Below are 23,875 nucleotides of genomic sequence, written 5' to 3'. Positions count from 1 at the left end.
TGGTTGATAATGGCTGTCATCATCCCCCTGGATCTCTGATGAATGTGTGAATCAGAGCTTCCTGCTCTACCCCCCCCCCCCCCTCAAATAGTCCCACCCCACTCCGCAGACCTAGCGTGTCCTTTCTGAAATGAACACGTTTCTGTTGTGTTTGAGCAGTTACATTTGAGGAATTTAGACCACCCTATCTAATATACTAAAGAGAGGATTAGTTGGTGAAGGCCTCAAATTTTGAGAAGGAAAATAATTGCTTTTCGTTTGTTTATAAATTTTTTTATTCAAGTAGTCACCATACAAGGTTATATTATTTCAGTTATACAACCTAGTGACTCACCATTATTATATGTCTTACAATGTGATCACCACACTAAGTCTAGTAACATCTGTCACCATGCAAAGTAATCACAATATTACTGACTGTGATCCCTTCACTTTTTCATCCGTCTCCTCACCCATCTTCCCTTTGGCAACCACCAGTTTGTTCTCTGTTTTTGTTTTATTGCGTTTATTCATTTGTGTTCTTTTTAAGATTTTGTGTGTGTGTGTGTGTGTGTGTGTGTGAGAGAGAGAAATTATTCAGTATTTGTCTTTCTCTGACTATTTCACTTCTCAAAATACCTTCTCTGTTGATCCATATTGTCACAAATGGCAGGATTTCATTGTTTTTTGTTGCTGAATGATATTCCATTATATGTATTACTAGAGGCCCGATGCACAGAATTCGTTCAAGGGGCTCGGCCTTTGCAGCCCTGGCTTCATCCAGAAGGTCACCCAGATGGTCGTCCGCAGTTATTCTGCTGTTCAGTCTAATTAGCATGTTAGCTTTTTATTATATAGGATAGTGTGTGTGTGTGTGTGTGTGTGTGTGCGCGCGCGCGTGCATGTATCACATCTTTATCCATTCATCTGATGATGGAGGAAAGTGACTGTTTTTTTATAATGGTGAATTAAGTTTGTCAGCTGGACTGATCTGTGTTCTCCTGGTATGAGAATTCAGCTGACCATCCATCCACCTGTAAGGTCAACCTCTCCATAGACAGACACTAAGACCAATAGGAGAATATAAATTTAAGATTAATTGGCAATTGGCCACTTTTGACATTGTTAATGTAACTGGTCCTGAGATTTAGCCCCAGTCTTACGGATTCCTGTCTGATACCCCAGTGACTTTATGCCAATATCCAATGGACAACAGCTCTTTCTGAACTCAGGTTCCTTTTGATGTGATCTACTCATCTCTTCTTTGAATAATGGATTTAAGCCAATTTGCCTCCTGCTTGAACCTCTGGGTATACCTGTATCCCTGGCTGAGATCCATAGTTTGAGTCTTGTACTTGGTTCAGGAATGAGTCAAATAAATCATATATGCTATTTCTTCTATACCTTTCTGTTCTGGCTTCTGTCCCCTCCACTGCTGCTTCTCCTGCAATTTTCCTTGTAGCCAAAGGGTAATCTACCAAATTTGAGCTTCTTTCAAATTATGTTTGTTTGCCTTTTTCTCCAGCAATAACCTAGGACCTTTTCTATGTTGTAACTCCCAGTTTTCATTCAAATTTGAAAAGTTGCATTCACCTCTTTCTGGCTTTCCCTATTTCATTGAATCTAAAAGAAAGGTTGCGGAGGATGTGAGGGCGATCTGGCTGCGACATCTGTCACCCCATTGATCGCCAGGGTTGATTCGGCTGATCTGGCTGGCTAGGCGGGTGTCCCCCTCCTCCCTCACCGATTCATGTGCGTCCCTCCCGAAGCTGCGCGCTCGGTCGAAGAGGACAACTTTCCCCCAAGAGGAGAGGACCGGTCTTCGGTCAAGGGTATACGAGTAGCTGCGCTCCCCTGCTAGAACCTCCAAACAAGAAAGGTTGCGGAAACTGGTTTGGCTCAATGGATAGAGCATCAGCTTGTGGACTCAAGGGTCCCAGATTCTATTCCAATCAAGGACATGTACCTTGGTTGTGGGCACATCCCTTGTGTGGGGGGGTGCAGGAGGTAGCTGATCAATGTTTCTCATCGATGTTTCTAGCTCTCTATCCCTCTCCCTTTGTCTCTGTAAAAAATCAATAAAATATATATTTTTTAAAAGGGTAATATGCAAATTAACCATCACTCTGTCACAAAGATGGCGGCACCCATAACAGCCAGGGCAGGATGCTGGCATCATCATCCCATCGATGAGGCCAGTGTTCCACATCCCAGGCATGAAGGGAAGGCGGGCATCTGGGCAAGCAGCGTGCTCTCAGCCCAGCAGACACAACACAGGGCTGGGGGCATGCTCCTGGCAGCCACCGTGGGGCTTGGAGCACACCCCCACCCCAGTGGACATAACACAGAGATTATTGTCAATTTACCTTTTTTTTCTGTGAATGAAAATCCTATGCTCCAGGAAGGTTATTACTAACTTACTATGAAGTATTATACATTTAGTAAAAATGATCTACTGAACTATTTAATGACTTGGGAAAATGGCCCTCATCTATAATAATAAAAGTGTAATATGCTAATTAGACCAGACAACCGAATGACCTTACGGACGACCTTCCAGACAAAACCAGGGCTATGAGGGCCGAGGCAAGCCACCGCAGCTGCGAGGGCCAAGCCCCGTGCACAAATTTCATGATCGGGCCTCTAGAATAGTAATAAGTTAAGAAGATCAGATTACTGAACAGTATAGTATAATCCCTTTTATTTTTCAAAAAAAAAATTATATCTTTAAATTTCTGAAGTTCTGTCTTCTAAATTATATACAATAATTATGTCACTTTTATAATCAGGAAAATAATCTTTCTGTTAAAAAATTAATTTGTTATGGTTAGTTCAGAGAAAATAAATAACAGTGGACAATTATTTTTATACAGGGTAAAGACTGCAAATTAAGAAAAACAGAAGAGACTTCCTTCCCCTGCTCCACGCTTTTAATTCTGTTCATGTTAACCCTAGAGAGAATTCAGAATGACTGTTGGTAGTAACTGTACTATAGTGATTTAGAGTTAACAACTGTAGTTCTAATATAAGTACTACCACTAAATGGTTCCCTTAGTGGTAGCATGAACACCCTATCAGGGTTTCACTTTTTAAAGAAAATTAATAACTACAATGAGTAAGTTTCTAATTAGATAAATATGCCTATATAAAGAGGGCATAGTAGGCATTCTATCTTTAGAAGTGATTTTAAACTTTTGTGCTGCAGAATTTTTAAAACAAGCAATAGCTGACCTCTTTTCCCTTAGATTGTCACATAAAAAAAAAATGATGACAGCTGAACAATAGTCATCTGGTGTGAATGAATCAAAGTTTTACCTATTTTTTTTGTCAGATAGGCAAAAATATATATATATTTTTGTTGTGCCACAGATTTTAGTAACTAGTTTATGTGTATCATGAGATGAAAAAGGTTGAAGATCACTGTTCTAGAGAAACTGTTGGCTCAGAAATGTAATGTTCTTTAAGACTAAAACTGAAGAAATAAATTACAAGTCTTTCCAAGTTCCAGTTTAAAATATCCAGGCCATTAACAACATTCATTGTAGGATCTTTGAAATATTAATTCATTGTACTCATGTAGGCAATTAATTTATAAAATAATTCAGTTCTTCAGAAGACAATATTTTCAAGTTTTCATTTACTCTGTTAATTCACTTTTAGCACAATTAAAAGCACTTGCAGTCTAAAGGGAGATGTTATTTCACAAAGTTGAGATTTTTTTCCTTTCTTTAGGTTGCTATTGGCAGAACAGACCCTGAAGACTTAGACCTCTATGCTACATCTCGGGAAAGGCGCTTTCGTTTGTTTGCCTCTATAGAATGTGAAGGGCAGTTATTCATGACTCCGTATGATTTCATTTTGGCTGTTACAACAGATGAGCCCAAACGTAAGTATATTTTTAAAAATACCTTACTAATTTATAAGATTATTTTAAATCTCTAGTGTGGAGCAGTGCAAGTTTTTCAGAACAACTAACCAAGTAATGTATTTCAAAAGACATTATGCTATACAGTGTTACCAGACTAATAGTTCTTACAAACTCCTATTGGTATCTTTTCTCTTTTCAGAATTTTTCAGTTCCCTCTTTCTCAGTACATTAAGCTTAAACACCACCTTCACTCTTGATATTCTTTATAACTTCATATTCTTTAAACTTATATTCTGCCTCGTCAATTTTTATATCCAGCCTAAACAGAGTAGTTCAGAGGACTGGTTTTGAAGTTAGACCTGGGCAAGAACTGTGCCTATGTCTTTTATATTTGCCATGGCTCCTGCAGTATAAATATAGGCTGATTGATTTTCACCTTTACATGTGCTGGGCAGTGGCTCTCAAACTTTTTGGCAATATATACATTTCTGAAAACTTCTTTAATATCTGATTTAATAAAGGTAGTTGGATTCTCATATCTGCTTTTGTATTCAATATGTTGCAATATGTTGTTTTTCATGAAGTATGAGCAAAATCTGCCTCACAGATATAAAAGTAGCAAAAGTATATTGAAATTAGACTGGCATTCATTTATTAGCTTTGAGAGCTTGGTTAAGTTATTCAATCTTTTGTTTCCTCATTTAAAAAGCTAAAAATAAAAACAGCCTCATGAGGTTTTCTGAGGATTGAATATATCAGTTGTACTTAGTGTAATACCTGACACATAATAATCATATATAATAAAAGTATAATATGCAAATCAACCGAAAGGTGAAAAAACAACAGGTCAGTGGGGGGTAAGGCCAGCAAGCAGGCGGTGCCAGGCCAGTCAAGGCATGTGCTGGTGGACAGAGGGAGGGGACGGCGATGGGGGAGCGGCGATCAGTGGCAGCAGAGAGGCGATTGCAGGGGCAGGGCTGGCTGCTCACTGGTTAGTGCTGTTCCTTGATCGGCCAACCGGTCGCCTCTCTCAGAGGGAGGCCACACTGCAGCTTAGGTGCATCGGTAGGACATCCCCTGAGGGCTCCGGGACTGCAAGAGGGTGCAGGCTGGGCTAAGGGACTCCCCCAAGTGCACGAATTTTCATGCTCCGGACCTCTAGCTGCTTAATAAATGTTAATAGATATAGTCACCATCATTATCACTTGAATTCATAACCATGATTTAAAACATTTTTAATATAACTTTATGGTGATATCAATAGGAAAAAAAGGTATCCTGTGTAAACATTTGCACAATAATTATAGTACAAGTAAATATCAATTGAGGTATACATTTGAATGTTGTCGAGTATAATTTTGTGTTTAAAATTGAGAAAATTTCTTATTTGACCTACGTAAATAAAACCTAAAAGGTGAATTTCCCTTCTAGAACTAAAATAAGTAATTATTTATTCTCATAAAGCTTTAAATATTATTTTAGTTTTAAATATATATTATTAAATAATTAGACATAATATACATAAAAATATTAAAAATACAATGAATAGCAACCTATAGCTTTATGAAATAAAATATATCCAATAGAATTGAAGTCCCTTTTCATCCAAGTATTTATATATGTATTGGGTCGGCAACTAAGTAATTGCGGGTTTCACACATATGGCTTCAGTTGAATTTTTAGGTTTGCAGACGTAGTACAAATGTAAAACACATTTTGTATTTGATAGTTGGCTATTCAGCTGTTAATCAGTAAAAAAAGTTTTTTGATCTGTTTTGTAGTTTTTGTTTGGCGTTCGTTGAAAAATGGAAAATCAAAAGGAACATTTTCATCATATTTTGCTTTTTTATTTCCGCAAGGGAAAAACGCATCACAAGCTCATAAAAAGTTATGTGCTGTTTATGGTGACGAAGCCTTAAAAGAACGGCAGTGTCAAAATTGGTTTGCCAAATTTCATTCTGGTGATTTTTCACTCAAAGATGAAAGACGCTCTGGTCGTCCAGTTGAAGTTGATGACGCCCTAATCAAAGCAATAATCAATTCGGACTGTCACAGTACAACACGTGAGATTGCAGAGAAGCTTCATGTATCACATACATGCATTGAAAATCACTTAAAACAACTTGGCTATGTTCAAAAACTCGATACATGGGTTCCTCACGAACTGAAAGAATCACAGTTAACGCAACGCATTAGCAGCTGCGATTTGCTAAAGAAACGTAATGAAAATGATCCATTTTTAAAACGACTGATAACTGGCGATGAAAAATGGGTTGTTTACAACAATATCAAGCGGAAAAGATCGTGGAGCAGGCCAGGTGAACCAACTCAAACAACATCAAAAGCTGAGATTCATCAAAAGAAGGTTTTGTTATCAGTTTGGTGGGATTACAAAGGAATTGTCTACTTTGAACTCTTACCACCCAACCGAACGATCAATTCTGATGTCTACATTGAACAACTAACAAAATTAAACAATGCAGTTGAAGAAAAGTGGCCCGAATTGACAAATAGAAAAGGTGTTGTATTCCATCATGACAATGCAAGGCCACACACATCTTTGGTCACTCGGCAAAAATTAATGGAGCTTGGTTGGGATGTTTTGCCACATCCACCATATAGTCCTGACCTTGCACCATCTGATTACTTTTTGTTTCGATCTTTACAAAACTCCTTGAATGGTAAAAATTTCAATAATGATGATGATGTCAAATCGTACCTGATTCAGTTTTTTGCTAATAAAAAACAGAAGTTTTTTGAACGTGGGATTATGATGCTGCCTGAAAGATGGCAAAAGGTCATTGATCAAAATGGGCAATACATTAAAGAATAAAGTTATTTAGTTCCATGAAAAAATTGTCTTTGATTTTCTTTAAAAAATCCGCAATTACTTAGCTGCCGACCCAATAGTAACTTCATATTAAATAAGGAGTTTAGAAAATCCAAAAATCCTTTGAAGAATAATCTTAATGGCTCTTTAGTCTTTATAAGAAAAAGCTAATAATATTGGACATGGTGACATATCCGGCAGAATGAATATGTCTTTTGTGAATAATTTACCCTGGAGATTTCATAAAACCTACAAAACTCAAGAGTATTTCTAACTTCCTCTTTTGATAAATAGCTTCTGAACATTGCATCAGAGCATGTGTATGTACTTTTGTGCCATTTATTTTTCTTCTTTTTTTATTGCTATATTTCAAAACCAATAGAGTATTATTTACATTGTTCTGCTCATTATGAAAAGGAGGATGTCTTTACAAGTGAATGTATATAGTATCATAATTAAGGTTAAATGCTGAATTCAACTTTATAGGCGTATGATTTTAATCACTTGATTACATGCTTGAATAAACTATCTTGGGTAAAGAAAGGATGTTGTTTCTACATAGAGAAGAAATCTATCTGCCTATAAATCAGTTTGCTAAATTTTAGAACATACTTCCTTTGGATCTTAAGATGATGTATTGATTAAGAAAAAGCAAGTTACATAGCAAAAAAATTCCTGTCTTATAAATCTTGAATTTGATATATTGTTTACATTAACTATGGTTAATTATATAGAAACTAGAGGCCCGTTGTAGGAAGATTCCTGCAAGAACAGGGCTTCTCGCAGGCTTCCCCCCCACCACTGCCACCTCTCCCGCCCCGCAACGCTTTCCCTGCTGCCTCTGTCCCCCACCCCCACCCCACGCTTTTCCTCCCGCCTCCGCTGCCCCCACCCTCCATGCTTTCCCTCCAGCAGCTGCTGCCCTCCCCCCTATGCCTTCCCTCCTGCCACTGTTGCCCCGTGCTTTCCCTTCCGCTGCCACCCCACATTTTTTCGCCGCCGCCATGCACCGCCGCCCATCCCACCTGCACTTTCCCTCCTGCAGCTGCCTTGCTTTCCGCTTTCCTTCCCTCTTCTTTCTATGCAGTCTTCAGTCTTCACTCCTCCCTCCCTCAGCGTATGCAAATCAACCGCCATCTTTGTTGGGTTGATTTGCATATTCGCTCTGATTGGCTGTGGGTGTAGCAAAGGTATGGTCAATTAGCATTTTTCTCTTTTATTAGTGTAGATAACAACATCGCCATAAGGGGATATTATTGGTTGTCATTATTATAATGTAGCTAAGATACTTAATATTTACCAATTCATAATTCAGCTGTTTAATAGGACTTAATCGTATATAAACATGAACTTAGATATCACAGTGTTCAAATATGAGCAAAGGAAACCAATATGACTCACATTTATTTCAATATCGTAAGATTTATAGTTTTTAAGATCTTTAAGAGTGTGAAATCAGAAAAAGACAGTGATCACTCGTATTTCATTCAACTACAAGAGGCCCAGTGCACAAATTCGTGCACCAGTGGGTCCCTCGGCCTGGCCTGTGGGATCGTTCTGAAAATAGTTCTTCTACATCCCCCAAGGGTCCTGGATGGATTGTGAGAGGGCACAGGCCAGTCCAAGGAACCCCACTGGTGCACAATTGGGGCCAGGGAGGGGCACGGGAGGTTGGCCAGCCGGGGGAGGAGGGGGTTGCAGGAGGGCTCCAGGTCATGTCCAGCTCGTCTTGCTCAGGCCTGATCGGCTGGATCCCAGCAGCAAGCTAACCTACCGTCAAAGCATCTGCACCCTGGTGGTCAGTGCACATCATAGCAACTGGTCGACAAGTCGACTGTCTGCCCCCTAATGATCCATACATGTCATAGCAAGCAATTGAGCAGCCTTAGCATATCATTAGTATATGATGCTTTGATTGGTTGAACGGATGACTGGGCACTTAGCCTATTAGACTTTTATTATATAGGATAATATTTTTAGGGGAGAAGAATGGAAAACAGGATGAGACTCCCTACCTCACATTACTTGCTCTCTCCTTCATCTCTTTTACTTTGTCCCTATCCTTCCCATTCACCCTAGAGAGACCTGACCTTTTAATTATAATCATCAATAGTAACACAGCAGAGAGCATGGATAACACCTTAAAATTATAATTTCTCTATGATAATATTTTATATTCTATGAATATTTAATAAATATCATTACTTGTGTTTTTAAGACCATAGGATGTTTAACATGAAGTTAAATTATTTTATAAATCTAGAAATCCCCAAAGTTAGATAATGGTTATGGAAAATGTGTTTCCTATTCAAATTATTTATTATAGTTTATAGTACATAAAACAAAAACATACCATAAGTAAAATACCAAGTCTTGAGAAACATTGCCTTTTAGATATAAAAGCTTGGTTTTAGGAGTTATGGTTGTTGATAGTTACTGAATTTAGATATATATGACATTAAGTATTATCTAATTCTTATATATTTGTTTATTATAGTTGCTAAAACATGGAAGTCACTTTCCAAACCGGTAAGTTAAAGCTCTTGGTATACATACACATTCATTCATTCTCTCTCTCTCTCTCTCTCTCTCTCTCTCTCTCTCTCTTTCTCTTTCTCTCTCTCTCTCTCTCTCACACACACACACACACACACACACACACACACGAACAATATGGCATATATATTTTCTGGAAATTAAATCACATCCAGGAACCATTTAAAGATGTGGATCATTGGTAACTCTCATGTGTGAATGTAAGTTGGTATACCCACTTTGGAAAAACAGTTTGGCTGTATCTACTAAAACTAAAGATCCACATATTCTTTACCTAGCAGTTATACTCCTGTAGAACTTAAGTTCTACAACTGTGCATGCATATATACCTAGTGACCTTACAATTGAATATGCCCTGTGATACAGTAATTTCACACCAGTGTACATATCCAGAAAAACTTTCATATATGCAGGACAGATTGATAGGAATGGCCATAGATTGTTCATGTTGGCCAAAAAGACTGTGATACAATATCAATAGTAGACTTAACAAGTTAGTTTTGATATAGTCCTACAGTGAATATTATATTAACAGTGAAAACAAATGAACTATAGTAATGCTTTTACTAGCTGAATCTCAGAAACCATGGCAAAGTAAGCAATTCAAAAATACTACCTAAAATATAATTCAATTTATATAAATTTTAAAACTCGGGAAATGAAACCATCCTATAAAGGATACATTCATAGGTGGGAAAATACCTAACTAAGGAATGATAGATGTAAAATAAATTCAAATTTATCTCTGGGAGAGATGGAGGGAATATTCTAAGTGAGGGATGCAAAGAGGCTACTTTGAAACTTTAGAGACATTTTCTGTAAAATTAGAATATAATTCAAATGTGTGTCCTCTCACAGCTACTACTCTCTGACTATAGGTGTCAGCTAATGCCGTGCATTACTTTGTTCGGGCTGCCATACAAATAACACAGTCTGGTGGCTTAAACAGCAGAAATTTATTTTCTTATAGTTTAGGAGGTTGGAAGTTCCAGATCAAGGTGTTACAGACTTGTTTTCTTTTGAGGCCTCTCTCCTTGGCTTGTAGATGGCCATCTCCCTCTGCTGTCTTCACATCTTTCCTCTACCTGTGTCTGTGCTAATCCCTGCTTATTAGGGACCAGTCACATTGGATTAGAGCCTGCCATAATGACCTCATTTAATCAATTTTACTCCCCTTTAAAGGCTTGTCTCCAAACTCGGTCATATTCTGAAGTGCTGACAGTTATGACTTCAGATGTGAATCTGAGGTAGACACAATTTAGCCTATAACTTATAGTATGATTTAAAAAAAGAGAGAGACTCTAAGGATTGAAACTGTAGCAAATAATGTTATTGAGAGAAACATATAAAAATACATAGATTTCGCCGAGGCCGGTTTGGCTCAATGGATAGAGGACTGAAGGGTCCCGGGTTCGATTTCGGTCAAGGGCATGTACCTTGGTTGCGGTCGGCTTGGGGACTGAAGGGTCCCGGGTTCGATTTCGGTCAAGGGCATGTACCTTGGTTGCGGGCACATCCCCAGTAGGGGGTGTGCAAGAGGCAGCTGATCGATGACTCTCTCTCATCGATGTTTCTGACTATCTCTCTCCTTTCCTCTCTGTACAAAATCAATAAAATATATATTTAAATATATATATATAAACATGTTTAAAAAAATACATAGATTTCAAATTTATTCAAATTTAGTACAGGTTTAATAAGGTTGCTGCTGCATGTAACATTCTTCAACTAAAATGAATAAAATATTTCTGCACCAGCAATAGCAATTTGAAACTGTATTATCAAATAAGATATATTTTATCATAGCAGAAAACCTATTATATATTTAGTGTACCTAAAAGAGGTACAGATGTTATTTTATATATATTTTTTAATTAAATGTATTGTGGTGACATTGGTTAGTAAGATTATATAGGTTTCACATGTACATTTCTTTGATACATGATCTCTGATCTGTATATTGCATTGTGTGTTCACTACCCAAAGTCAAATCAACTTTCGTCACCATATATTTGGCCCCTTTACCCTTTGCTAGTCCCTACACTCCCTTCCCTCTGGTAACCATCATACTGTTGTCTGTGTCTATGACTTTTAAGTTTTCTATCCCACATATAAGTGAAATCATATGGTTCTTAGCTTCTTCTGGCCGACTGACTTTGCTTAGCATAATATTCTCAATGCCAATCCATGTTATTGCAAATGGCAGTATTTCATCTTTTCTTATGGCTGAGTTGTATTCCATTATGTGTATGTACCACATCTTCTTTATCCAATCCACTATTGAAGGACTTGGGTTGTTTCCATGTCTTGCCCACCGTGAATAATGCTGCAATGAGCATAGGGGTGCATATGTCTTTATGAATAAACATTTTCAAAAGTTTTAGGGTAGATGCCCAGAAGAGGGATTGCTGGGTCCTGTGGTAACAACTGTTCTTAATTTTGGGGGAACCTCCATATTGTTTTCCGTAGTGGCTGTACCAGTTTACATTCCCACCACCAGTGAATGAGGGTTCCTTTTCTCCACAACCTTTCAGCACTTGTCATTATTTGTCTTGTTGATAATAGCCATTCTAACAGGTGTGAGGTGGTGTTCCATTGTAGTTTTGATTTGCATTTCCCTAATAGGTAGTGAAGTTGAACCAAACATTTTCATTTATCAGTTGGCCATTTATATGTCTTCTTAGGAGAAGCCTTTGTTCAGGTTCTCTGCCCATTTTTAAGTTACGTTGTTTGTTTTTATTATGTTGATATGTATGAGTTCTTTATATATTTTAGATATTAAACCCTTGTCATGGCTGTTGTTTGCAGATATCATCTTCCATTTGGATGGTAGGCTTTTTGCTTTGTTGTCGCTTTCTTTTGCTCTACGGAAGCTTTTTAGTTTGATAGAGTTCCATGCACTTAACTTTTGCCTTTACTTACTAATTTTCATGTAATGTGTGTATATTAACTGTATAATAAGACAAAATTATACTAATTTAAGAAAATTATATAAATTCTTTAAAAGGCAACTATAATTCTAGGTAACTGGATTCAATCCATCAAGTATTGATTTTGTACCTATTTGCAATGCTGCAATATAATTCTGACACTCACTACCCAGAGTTATTGTCAGACTCGACAGGTTTAAGGACCCAGCCCCCAATAAGACTGCCTTCATTTCGGATGCCAGCTGCACGTTCAAGGTTCCCAGGCTACCATTCTTCTGACCAATTGGCTACAAATCTATGCAGTTCCCACAACTCACCTCAAGTTCAGTAATTTGCTAGTCTTCCTAATAGACTGGAATCTTCTACACTTAAAATTACAGTTGATAATAATTATAAGGGTTACAAATAAGGACCAGCCAAATGATGACACACATAGGACAAAGTATCTGTGCCCTCTCCCCATAGACTCAGGTGTGTCACCCTCATGTCCCATCAGTGTGTTCATCAACCTGAAAGCTCCACTGAGCTTTGGAGTTTCATTGCATAAGAATGATTGATTGGATCATTGGCCATGTGATTAAACTCAATCTCCAGTCCCTCTCCCTTCCCCTCAGAGGTTGGCTAGCTCAATGCCCCAGTGCTCTAATCACATAGTGGTTCTTTCTGGTGATCAGCATCTTAGCCTAAACTCAGGTGTGACCCATGGATATAGAGTTTGCCTCCCAGGAATCTGGACAAAGGTATCAACTTCTTTATTATACAACATTGCTACATATAAAAGACTAAGATAGGTACCAGAGAGGGGGGAGAGATTCCCAGCCTGAACGGAAAATAGATTTTAATAAAATGTAACAGTGTTTAATTTTAACAGAAGGCAAAGAAATAAGTGTGTCATTGGATGACCTATATCAGAAAAAACTAAATTATTACTGAAATAAAGTGCTTAGAATCAGTCAGGATCTGCCGGTCATTTACTAGTTGTGTGACCTTGGGTGAGTTGTGTTTTTTAAGACTCAGTAAAATATACAAAATGAGGATTACAAATTCTACAATTAAATGAGATATTGTAATAGCCACATTGAGGGCACTCAGTGAAAGGTAGATATGCTTTCATGGAAACAGTTAAAATAAAAGTTAATATATAATAGAGATGATAAAAATTAAGTGTAGAAAATACATTTAAAATGTTTTTAAATCTTTTGCTCTAACAAAAATATTTGTCTTAGTGATGTATAAACAGTAAGTATACCAGCTTTTCATCATTATTTTTACCTCTCTGCCATCGCTACCCATTACCTGGTGACATCTATACCTGCAGTGCAGAGACCACAGCATAAAGGAGAGGAAAGCCAGGATCCACGGGTGGAATTCACAGGATTCTCAGGGAGTCCCCAAGTCCCCTAAAAATACCTCTCCTGTTTTTGGCATCCAGAGATTTCTTATTTGCATGCTAACTCCACTTTTTAATGAAGAGGATGATTTCTAAATGTCACAGAACATTTTCAGGTAAAATTACATCAGGAAGGATTTGTCCAAAGTGCTGCTAAACTCAAATATGCATAAACGTCACCTGGGCATCTTGCTGAAAACAGATTCCGATTCAGCAGGCCTGGTAGGGAACTGAGAGTCTGCATCTCTAACTGAGAGTCTTTTAATGATGATGGAGCCATTGATGGTAGGTGGAGTCTCAGTTCCATAACGACGGCTGGGCTATAGCACTTTGAGTACCAAGAATCAGACCTAGAAATAGAAGTGGTTTCTAGTGTTTTCTTCAGTGTGTTATTTAGCAGACTAATTTTTATTTATTTTTTTAATAAATCTTTATTGTTCATATTATTACAAATGTTCCTCATTCCCCCCCCCCCCTCCGTTGCTCCCCTCTACCAGGTTCCCACCCCACCCTCTGCCCTTTCCCCACCCACCATTGTCCTCATCCATAGATGCACAGTTTATGTTCAGTCACTTCCCACACCCCCTTCTCCCCTTTTCCCCGAGAATCGTCAGTTCACTCCCCTCCCATACCTCTGATTCTATTATATTCACCAGTTAATATTGTTCATCAGATTTTTTTTAATTCCCTTGGTTTTTAGATTCACTTGTTGATAGTTATGTATTTGTTGTTCATAGCAGACTAATTTTTAATTTCAAATTTTTTCAGGTTATCTCTCCAAATCCTTTAATAATTTTTCTTCACATTTAAACAAACTATAATTTTCACTTAGTTGTTTTCAACACAATATATAAATACATTAAAAATTTTAGTATATAAAGAGTGAATCAAATGTTTAAATTTTCCAAAATAGTTTTTCCCCCCACCAGCTGTGAGTTTGATTTAAAAAAAACACAATTAATCAACAATTGGAGTCTGTGTTCTTTAATGACTAAGGTAAAATTAGAAAAGAATTGAAAGTATACAAAATAACTTAATGTCCTTGTCCTCTAATTTCATCTAATGTCATAATTCTTTGAGTCACTATTAAAATATTCTTCATTCCTTCCTGATATAACCCTTTGTCCATTTATTTCTTCCACAAAGCCCCCTAAATACAAGAGGCCTACAGAGAGCATATGTGATGACCTTAATTAGGAAGTCTACCTTTTTCAATGGCTTCCATGAAACTGTCCTTTTCCAAAGGGCTCCACAACTTACTCACTGTTTTATCTTAATTTGATTAGCATATATACATTACTCTAATTATTAAATTTATTTGCAATTTTTGGTAGCTCTAATTGAGCTACCAATTGTAGCATCTTTATCATTTATATTATATTTGAACTCTGGGCAAATGTTGGCTTTTTGTGGTTTAATGAACTATGGGTAAAGAATAGGGTAAATACAGCCATGTCTCAGGTCTCCTAAGTGAAGAATTTTTTTTACATAGGCGTTTAGATATTTTTTTAAATCTTTTTTGGATTAATTTACCTATTAATTAGCTTTATGATACCTTATGTCATAGGAATTAAATCAAATGCTCTCTGAAACACCGCCAGTTTGGAAAGGATCATCAAAGCTATTTCGAAACCTTAAAGAAAGAGGTAAGTTAACTTTAGTATTTATGTATGTGAATATTGACACTTATACTGTTTATATATACAGATTTTCCTCATACTTAAAATAATCTTACAGCTATGTGTACATAGAGAAAAAATTGAAGAGAAAAATACAAATATAATAATTGTTATTTCTGGGTAGTGGGATTAAAGGTGGTTTTAATTTTACTTTTTATATATTACTATATTTTCTAAAATTTTTACAACAAAATAAACTTTTACAGGTTTAAAAAAAAACATTTTTAACCATATTGAAAAGTATAGGCTATAATTACCCATAGAAAGCATTTTTCAAAAATACTGATTTTTAAATGTCTGTTACTTCCAGGGAATTCTAGATTTTCTTAAGTTTAATCAATATGAAAAAAATTATTAAATCTGTGGTTGGCCACTCAATTTGAACCTGTTTCTTTTAAAAACAACCCTAATCGCAAAATTCACTTATTTCAACTTTGTTACCCATATCTGTGTATCTAACTTAGCTCACTAATTCATACATATAGTCAAATTATATAGTTTTTATTGCAGTTTTTTACACTGTAATTTTTGTACATATTTATGCAAAAACTAATAAAATCTTTAAGATTAACTTAATCTTAAAAAGAAATTTTTTTGAAATATTCTCAAAAATGAGAATATATGATATAAAAATATTAAGGAAATTACATAAAATTACCTTTTCCTTTTTCATCATTTTTAACCAATACTGGTTGGAAAGTATATTTATCTAATATGAAGACAAATAGTTTAAAGGAGTAGTTATAATCCATATATTTTTGTCTACTAGAATTAGAAATTCAAATTGCTTCCACCTGGGTCTCATGGAATCCGAAAAGAAGAGACACTTTACCTTTTATTTTAGGCCTCTCATAATGTAGGTTTTTTTTTTTACCTCTTTGCAAAATCTGGGCCAAGGTGTCTTTAAAGCCCTTAGAAATTTTTTCCTGGAAGCTGTCTGAAAGATTGCTGTTCAGATTTTAGGGTGGGATGATAAGCTCAGGAAATGTATTCCACCAGGTCAATTTGAACAACAGTCAGTAAGATGGGACTGTGGAGACAGAGAGCCCATTTCCTGATCCAATTTCCTTTTTTCCTCCTTCAGTCATTCTTTCTTTTTCACTTTTTTTTTTTTTTTGAGGGATCCCTATGGAATCTAGGTATTGTATCTTTATATACATTGACCATTCCAGAATCTTTCTCCCATAGCATTCATGGCAATCAACCAGAACTATGTCTATAGGTCACAATATTCTAGTATAAACAAAAGAGGGGAATGCTTTCAGGGCCTCCTGGCTCGGTCCCTTCATGTCTTCTGACAAACTACCTGACAGTGACTCCTCTTCTCTTTGTTCTGTAACAAAGAAGGTGGCTTCAGAGAACACCAGGTAAAATGGAGGTTTAAAGTTCACAGTCTGGTTGTGTAAGGGTTTTTTATACCCTTTAACCAAACATCAGGACTATCTGATATCTGATTAAGTGTTATTGGCTTATTCCCGACTTTAATTTTCCCAGGATCTACTTAGAAAGTAAATTAATGCTTTAATTCTAGTTTGGGGTTTTATAATCTAAAAGAAAGAAATTGAGTAATAGGATGTATATTTTTATTTACCCACACTAACTCCTTTTAAAGTTTACAATTCTGGGATTACAGAGAACTCAGGCTTAGTATACAGAAAGTATAAGCCATTTAAATAAAATATAACCTTCTTAGATTACATTTAATAGAAGCATTAAGTTTACAAATGATAATGATAACTTATGTCAGCAAAAAGATAACTATAGAGTTTTGTTTTTTGAATGTAGTACAGACATCAAAATTCTGAGCAAGAACTATTTTATAAACTGCTACTAAAAATTAAGCATTTTACAATGTTAACCATTTCCAACTTTTTTGTTTTATGTTTGATTCATACATTGAAAACTAGCCATAAGTTTAAAAGTTGCAGCTATAAGTAAACATTATAATAATTATTTTTACTGCCAATATATCTAGAAGCATTATGGTAATTTTTATAGGTTTTTACAATGAAAATAAAATTAATTTTGTTGCTCTTTTGGGCTATGATTTAATAATAATAGTTTAGTCTCATTTAAAACAAAATTTAGCATTTTCTTTAAAACTGTAAGTTCTTTATTACTATTACTTATTGCTCTATAAGAATATTTTACTTGATAAATATGAAGAAAGCGTAATATTCTTAAGGAACATAACTGGTACTGTTTTTCTTCTAGGTGTGATTTCTTACACAGAATATCTTTTTCTCTTGTGTATTTTAACAAGTAAGTGTACTCATTAAATTTATTTCTGGATGAAAATTTATTAAATCAGAATTTGTATAAAACAAATCTTTCTTAGATTCTCTTATATTCTCTTAAAACGCTTTAGGTATGTCTATGCTGTTTTGCAAATTTCATGTCAGAATACCCACAGAAAATGCTAAGCATGGCATATCAAGGGTCAAAATCATAAATATTATTATGGCTTATAGTATATTAGTAAAATGCTCATAAATTATAAACTTAATAACCTATATCAATCCCTGTGTGTTAGTCTACATGGGAGCCTAAAAGTAGGACATGTAATGATTTATAAATGCCCTGCTACACTCATTTTCTGCAAAACTAGTGTGAAAGAATGTCAGAATGTACATCATACATCCTGAAATAGCTTCATTTCTCTCTTTCTCTTATGTGCAGCAATTCTGGTGAAATATATGAAGGGTCTACTAAGGTTTTCAGTTAAATTTCATTGCATTTAATGGTGGAACTGTACTCCAGCCACCTGACCTTTCTATTCCTTTATTGCCACCTCAGGAATTTGTACTTTCTGCTCCCTCTGCCCTCAGTGCTTTTCTTCAAGATCCTCACGATAATAAACATTATTTAGGTTTCCTTTGAAATGTGAAGACTTAGAGAATTCTTACTTGATCATCCTTTCTAAAATTCCTTGTATTTCTAAAATAGCTCCCTCTCTCATCTCTTCCTTTTTATCCCTTTACAGTGTTTTATTTTCTTCATAGTACTTAAATTATTTGAAAGTATTTTTTATTGGTTTACATATTCTTGTCTTTCTTGCCACACTTGAATGCAGGGTCCATGATGGCAAAGATTTTATCTTTTTTTTGTCCATTTCTTTATTGAGAACAGTGTTTGGCATGTGGTAGCCTTTTACAGCATAGTTGGTGAATGAATGAAGATAGGCATGAATAAAAGAATATTGGTGGTGGAATTTCCCATTGTGGGGATTTGTGGAGATATATGGAAATTAGAACTCTCATGATTGAGTTCAATCAATAATGAATGCTAGCATGAAAATTACAAGAGTGGGTGCCAAAGAGTATTTCAAAGACTTATTAAAAAGTTATCTTGTTATCTAGAATAACTGCAGATGCAAAATTTGAAGTTAATATGTACCTAAACCAATAGCGTAAGACTAAAATAGACCTAGTTAAGAAAGCCATGTGAGATGGGACTAGATATGATTTAAGGGTATTGGAAAAACACATATGGTGGTTTTTGCTTACTATGAGAAGGTAAAGACCTTTGGGTGTGTAAATCTTCTTTTGCAATTCAGGACCCCTCTTAGAAACTTCTAGGAGTTTGCATTTTAGAATTATGGATACTGTTTAGGTTAGAACCAAGAAAAATGTGAAAAGAGGTCTAGCAGAAGGTAGATTAGATCACCTATTACCTATCTATAGTTTTCTCCTCTTTACTTTTTATTACTTTAACTTTATTTTCCCTTCCAAGTAATGCTTGTAAGGATTTCCTTTCTACATATATCATGATCTTTTTAAAGCTTAAACGTGGTTATCAAAGATGGTGTAGCTTTTTAATTTTTCTCAAGTGAGTAATAATGAAAATCAGTGTGGATTCCGAAAATACATGCAAGAAATGAAGTTGCGTAAAAGACTGGCTTCCGTTTCCTTTATTTTCAGACAGTTATTACCAGATAAGAAAGTACTCTGTACTTCTCTTTTGCTAGATTCAAAATTTCACAACAGGTAGTGGCAAGTGTAGCTGTGGGAGGTCGCATTTTAAACTGTTTGCCAGTCATCTAAAAAGTGTAGGTCAAAGGTTACACTGAGCTCTTTTAACATGTTCAAGTTTTCTGATGTCCACATTTTCTTCTTCATACTTTAGAAGTGAAAAGAGAAAAAGGATTGAACCTCATTGTAGAGCTCATAAAATTAAAGCAGTTTATAGTTTGTGAAAACCTGTCTTTTTCAGAAAATTAATTATTCTTTGTATTTGGGGGATAATTGGGAATTAATTATTTAAGTCTCTTATTTCATATTTCTGTTTTTGAAGTTTAAACTTTAAAAGTTTCAACCCAAATATGCAATCTCTCATGTTTGACTTTTATTTTCATAGGTAATTTCTTCCAGAATTTGGATTACTTTATTGTGTCATATTTATTTTTGGAAGGAAGATAGTGAAATTTTACTGTCAGGGTAATGTAGCCAGTATCACACAATATTTTTAAAGTATATTATCAATTCTGTTACTAAATACACTAATTTATGAAGCAGAAATGTGTATAGTACTTATACACAGCTTTTATTATATTTAATAGCAACATGTTGCTTTAATTTATTGCTTAAAGAAATTATTTATAAACTGAATATAAATAACTGTTTAAAACTAATATGGACTTTGTACATATACATACAAACTTAAATCAATTTCTCATTTCACCAATACTCCTCTGTCTTTTCTGGCAGAGCCTCATGCAGGGTTTAGAATAGCTTTCAACATGTTTGACACTGACGGCAATGAGATGGTGGACAAAAAGGAGTTTTTGGTGGTATGTATATTATTTGCTGGATTTTTATCAATGATTAAATATTAATTCCTTGTATTTTTATGTTTCACATTATTTAAAATAACATTGTAAAAGCAAGAATGAAAAAATTATGCTTTCATGTATATTCTCATATTCTTTGAATAATATTTACAGTAAAAATAAATTAGATTCTATGTATAGAATCTAATTTATTTTTATGTAATAGTTACAGTTGTATACACATTTTCTGGAAGTTTGAAATAAACATTTTATTCTGAGTGGATACCCAGTGGGTGCTCAGACCCTAACTTATCAGCCACCCAGTCACAACTCTGCCACAGAAACTTCCTTCTCATTACAGGATTTACAATCGCTGCTCTTCCTGTTCTCTTTCATTCACTTCTGCCTTGCATTCCAGTCTTGTCCCCATTTTCCTGTTCTGTTCTGTCTTTGACCAAAGGCTGATCTAAAGAGGAAAGAGAAAGACTGCCTTTTAGATATTTGTCCATTGATCTTTCTCACCTGACTGATCTGTGTTGTTGCTGGTCTAGCAACATCATTAGTCTTATCGTTCATTTCATCACCCCCATGCTGCTTCCAAAATTTTTCAATTTCTTTTTGCCCATGTATTTCTGCTCCTACTTCAGTGGCAAAATAGCTGTTACATTTTTTTTTCTCCAAAATAGAAATTAGCATTAATTTATTCCTTATATTAACAAGGTATACTCTTAGCATTTATGTTCAACTCTATATTTACCTATATTCTCATAGTAAAAAATTACATATATATATATATATATATATATATATATATATCCATTTTATTTTCGATTTTTCCTTTGTAACAAGCCATTAGAAATTCCTCAGGAAACCTCTTTACTATTTTCTTTAGAGGCTGGAACATGGAAGAGAAACCATGAAATCATTTTTTTCCATGGTAGGAAAGACAAGAGATAAAAATCTCATCAAAAGTTAATTAGTAACCATTCGAAAGGAAGCAAGCAGAATAATTGTAGTTATCTATCAAAAGGCTTAATCTGAGGCCCACGTGGTCCTCGCCCCTGAGTGCAGTCCCTGAGCCACGCCTGTGAAGCTGGAGCCATACAGGACCCTCATTTTCAGGATGGTAGGATGGTGAGAGTTTTCAATATCATTGCAAAGACAGCGCTGTGTTCTTAACATCCTCAAATGGACAGACTGCGTTTTAAATATAGTTTTATTATGATAGTGTACAGCTGTAGTTTAGGATTTTCCTGGTGGGCCTAGTAATCTAAATAATTATCAGTAGACTTTCTGTGACCACACTGCCAGCTTCCACCCCACTGACTTAAAGATTGGCTTTTGGAACTCAGTCCATTGGAAGTTGCCTATATAGATGTCTTTTGGAATACTATCCATTTGTGGAGATGGAAGGTAAAAACATTTATGGAAAACTTCTGTTTCCACTCTAGACTCATTAAAGCTGCCCTCTCCTTAAAGCTGCGGTTTACTTTTTGCAATGGCTGTACTACTTCCTCATGTATGATGTTTGTTTGCAAACAGCAAAGAGTTCTGAAAGCAGAAGGTGGAGTTTGGCTGTTATTTGTTAAGGCTTAAAGTCTGATTCTCGTGCCTGTTTACAAAATGATTATTAATAACCTTTGCTAAGAAAAAGACAAAAAAAAAACTTTTCACTAAGAAAAAGTGTGAAAATGAATTTATATGTTAATAAATTATATTTTGTATATTATTTCATATTTTAGGAGATAATGCATTTTATTTGACTTTCAGCTATTGCCATACAAAGTGAAACGGAGAGTTAAGATAGCTGCGTACATTACACAGACAAGAACAGTAACCTTACCAGGAAACTTAGGCTTCCATTTGTAAAACAGGATTTTAGAAAAGAAATAATATTTATAATAAGAGCTAACGCTTAGTGAGAAGTTACTGTGTGACAGGCAATGTGCTAAGTAATTACTTGCAATATTTACTCTGTGTAACATTCATATAAGACCTGTCAATCATACCTCCATAAAGCCAGAGGAAAAATATTTCCTGTCAGGTAAGGCATTATCTCTATGTTCCTGGTATGGAAAACCAGCCTTAAATAATGAGAGTAACTCTTTCAAAGATTATACTTGCAGAGTCCATGCTCCCATCACAATGCTCAGTTACCTGAGAAAGCCTAGAGGTCATCTAGTCCATCTCAATTTAATGTTTGAACAAATTGGAGCCCAGCGAGGGTTGAGTGGCCTGTCCACCACCTTAGAATTGGTGTGTGACAGAAGGTGGGCTCAAACCAGAGACCCTGAGTTCTTTACTCCAGTGTTCTTTATGCCCCAGTGGGCTTCCTCTCTTTTTATGTTTGTGCCATAAATTCTATGTCTTTTTACCTTACGGACAAAATAAAACTATAATTTTGTACATTTTACTAACTATGGGTTGCTGATACCAAAGGATGTATTTTCTTTGGTATCAGCAACCCACTGATAAATAGGTAGATACTCAGAAACTCTTGTTTATATTGATTGGTTTTCTTTTCAGCTTCAAGAGATATTCAGGAAAAAAAATGAAAAGAGAGAAACTAAAGGAGATGAAGAAAAGCGTGCAATGCTGGTAAGAATAATTTATAGTAGTTTCAGGTGGGTTTTCTAGATAAGAATTACATTACTTATGTTGAAAACGATAGTCTGTAACTTTGAAGATGTTCCTTTCTTAAAAACTTTCTAAAGTTCTATTATAGAAAAATTGCTTCAGTATTTATATGTATTGATACCAATATTTATGTCAAATATTGATATTACATATCCGTATCCATAATTACATTCTTTAAATCATTTTATTCATATTGTTTTATGAGATTCAATTACAGATTAGTATAAATCATTATGCATATACAATTTAAAGGGGAATTGCAAAGATTTTATTACCCATGTAGAATTTAATGGTACTATAACTATGAATGTTGAAGTAAAAACAAGGTAATAATGTTAATAATAATGTTTTGCATTCTTAGAAGTATATATTATAGATTTTTCTTCTGGGATGATGTTTTCATCTTACTCCATAGGTAGAGTTAATCAACATTTCACTTCATTTTCCTACCAGTTTTCTTTTTCTTGCCCCAAATATTTCAATCTGACAGCATCCAGGGTCCATATAATAAAAAATAACAGGTACTGAGTCCTTATTACCAGGCACCATATTAGATGCTTTGCCTACATTTTCTCATTTAATCCACCCAGCAATTCTCATATAATTGTAATTGTAGATGTGGAAACTGATCATTGAAAAGGTTAAATATCTTGTCCAAAATTACATAGCTATTAAATGACAATCCCAAGAATTGAACCCAGGTCTGGCCAGCTCCAAAATCTATACTCTTACCCACTGTAGCATATTTCTTCATCTAGTACTTAGCAAAAACGTAGTGAATTTTGTTGGCATGTGAATGGTAATTGTTTCATTTGCAAATTAGTACCCTGCATTGGTCTACCAGGAATTCAAATAACTAACATACATAATTTAATTAATCTCATTTGCCTAGTTTAGCTATCAGACTATTTCTTAAAGCACCCTCAGCACTCTATGATAATGTAGCTCTCCACAAATGTTTGTTACTATGTTTAATTAGTGGTAACTTATTGTTAATAGCCATCATATTTTAAATAATGCAAATATGAACTGATGAGATTTTTGAGTTTTGAAGCTATTAAAATTGAAAATATATGGGTTATATTAGAGAGAGAGCATGGCACAGGGTTTGAATATCAGCTCTGTCCTTAATACCTGGGTGACTTTGAAAAGGGTCCTTAACATCTCTGTGGCTCAGCTTCTTCACTTTTACAAAGGGGACAAGAGGAGTAATAATCCCATGTGATTCTTACAGGTTT

The 23,875-nt window shown here is 35.3% G+C and overlaps 1 protein-coding gene across 2 annotated transcripts in view; it reads left to right on the top strand.

The window, feature by feature from the left end:
* MICU3 (mitochondrial calcium uptake family member 3) overlaps positions 1–23,875 on the top strand; it is a 62,661-nt gene that overhangs the window by 12,679 nt on the left and 26,107 nt on the right. Inside the window, exons 2-7 of one of the 2 annotated variants that reach the window (XM_084879241.1) lie at positions 3,712–3,865; positions 9,175–9,206; positions 15,121–15,199; positions 17,447–17,494; positions 19,939–20,021; positions 22,527–22,598. In XM_084879241.1, coding sequence (XP_084735367.1) covers positions 3,712–3,865; positions 9,175–9,206; positions 15,121–15,199; positions 17,447–17,494; positions 19,939–20,021; positions 22,527–22,598 — 468 coding nt within the window. The remainder of the gene's footprint in view (positions 1–3,711; positions 3,866–9,174; positions 9,207–15,120; positions 15,200–17,446; positions 17,495–19,938; positions 20,022–22,526; positions 22,599–23,875) is intronic. The other variant, XM_084879242.1, reaches the window with a different exon arrangement.

This window comes from Pipistrellus hanaki (assembly GCF_964339955.1).
Source record: "Pipistrellus hanaki genome assembly, chromosome: 3".
Taxonomy (NCBI): Eukaryota; Metazoa; Chordata; class Mammalia; order Chiroptera; family Vespertilionidae; genus Pipistrellus; species Pipistrellus hanaki.
Note: the sequence above shows the minus strand (reverse complement) of the source record. Positions and strands in the feature narration are given on the sequence as shown.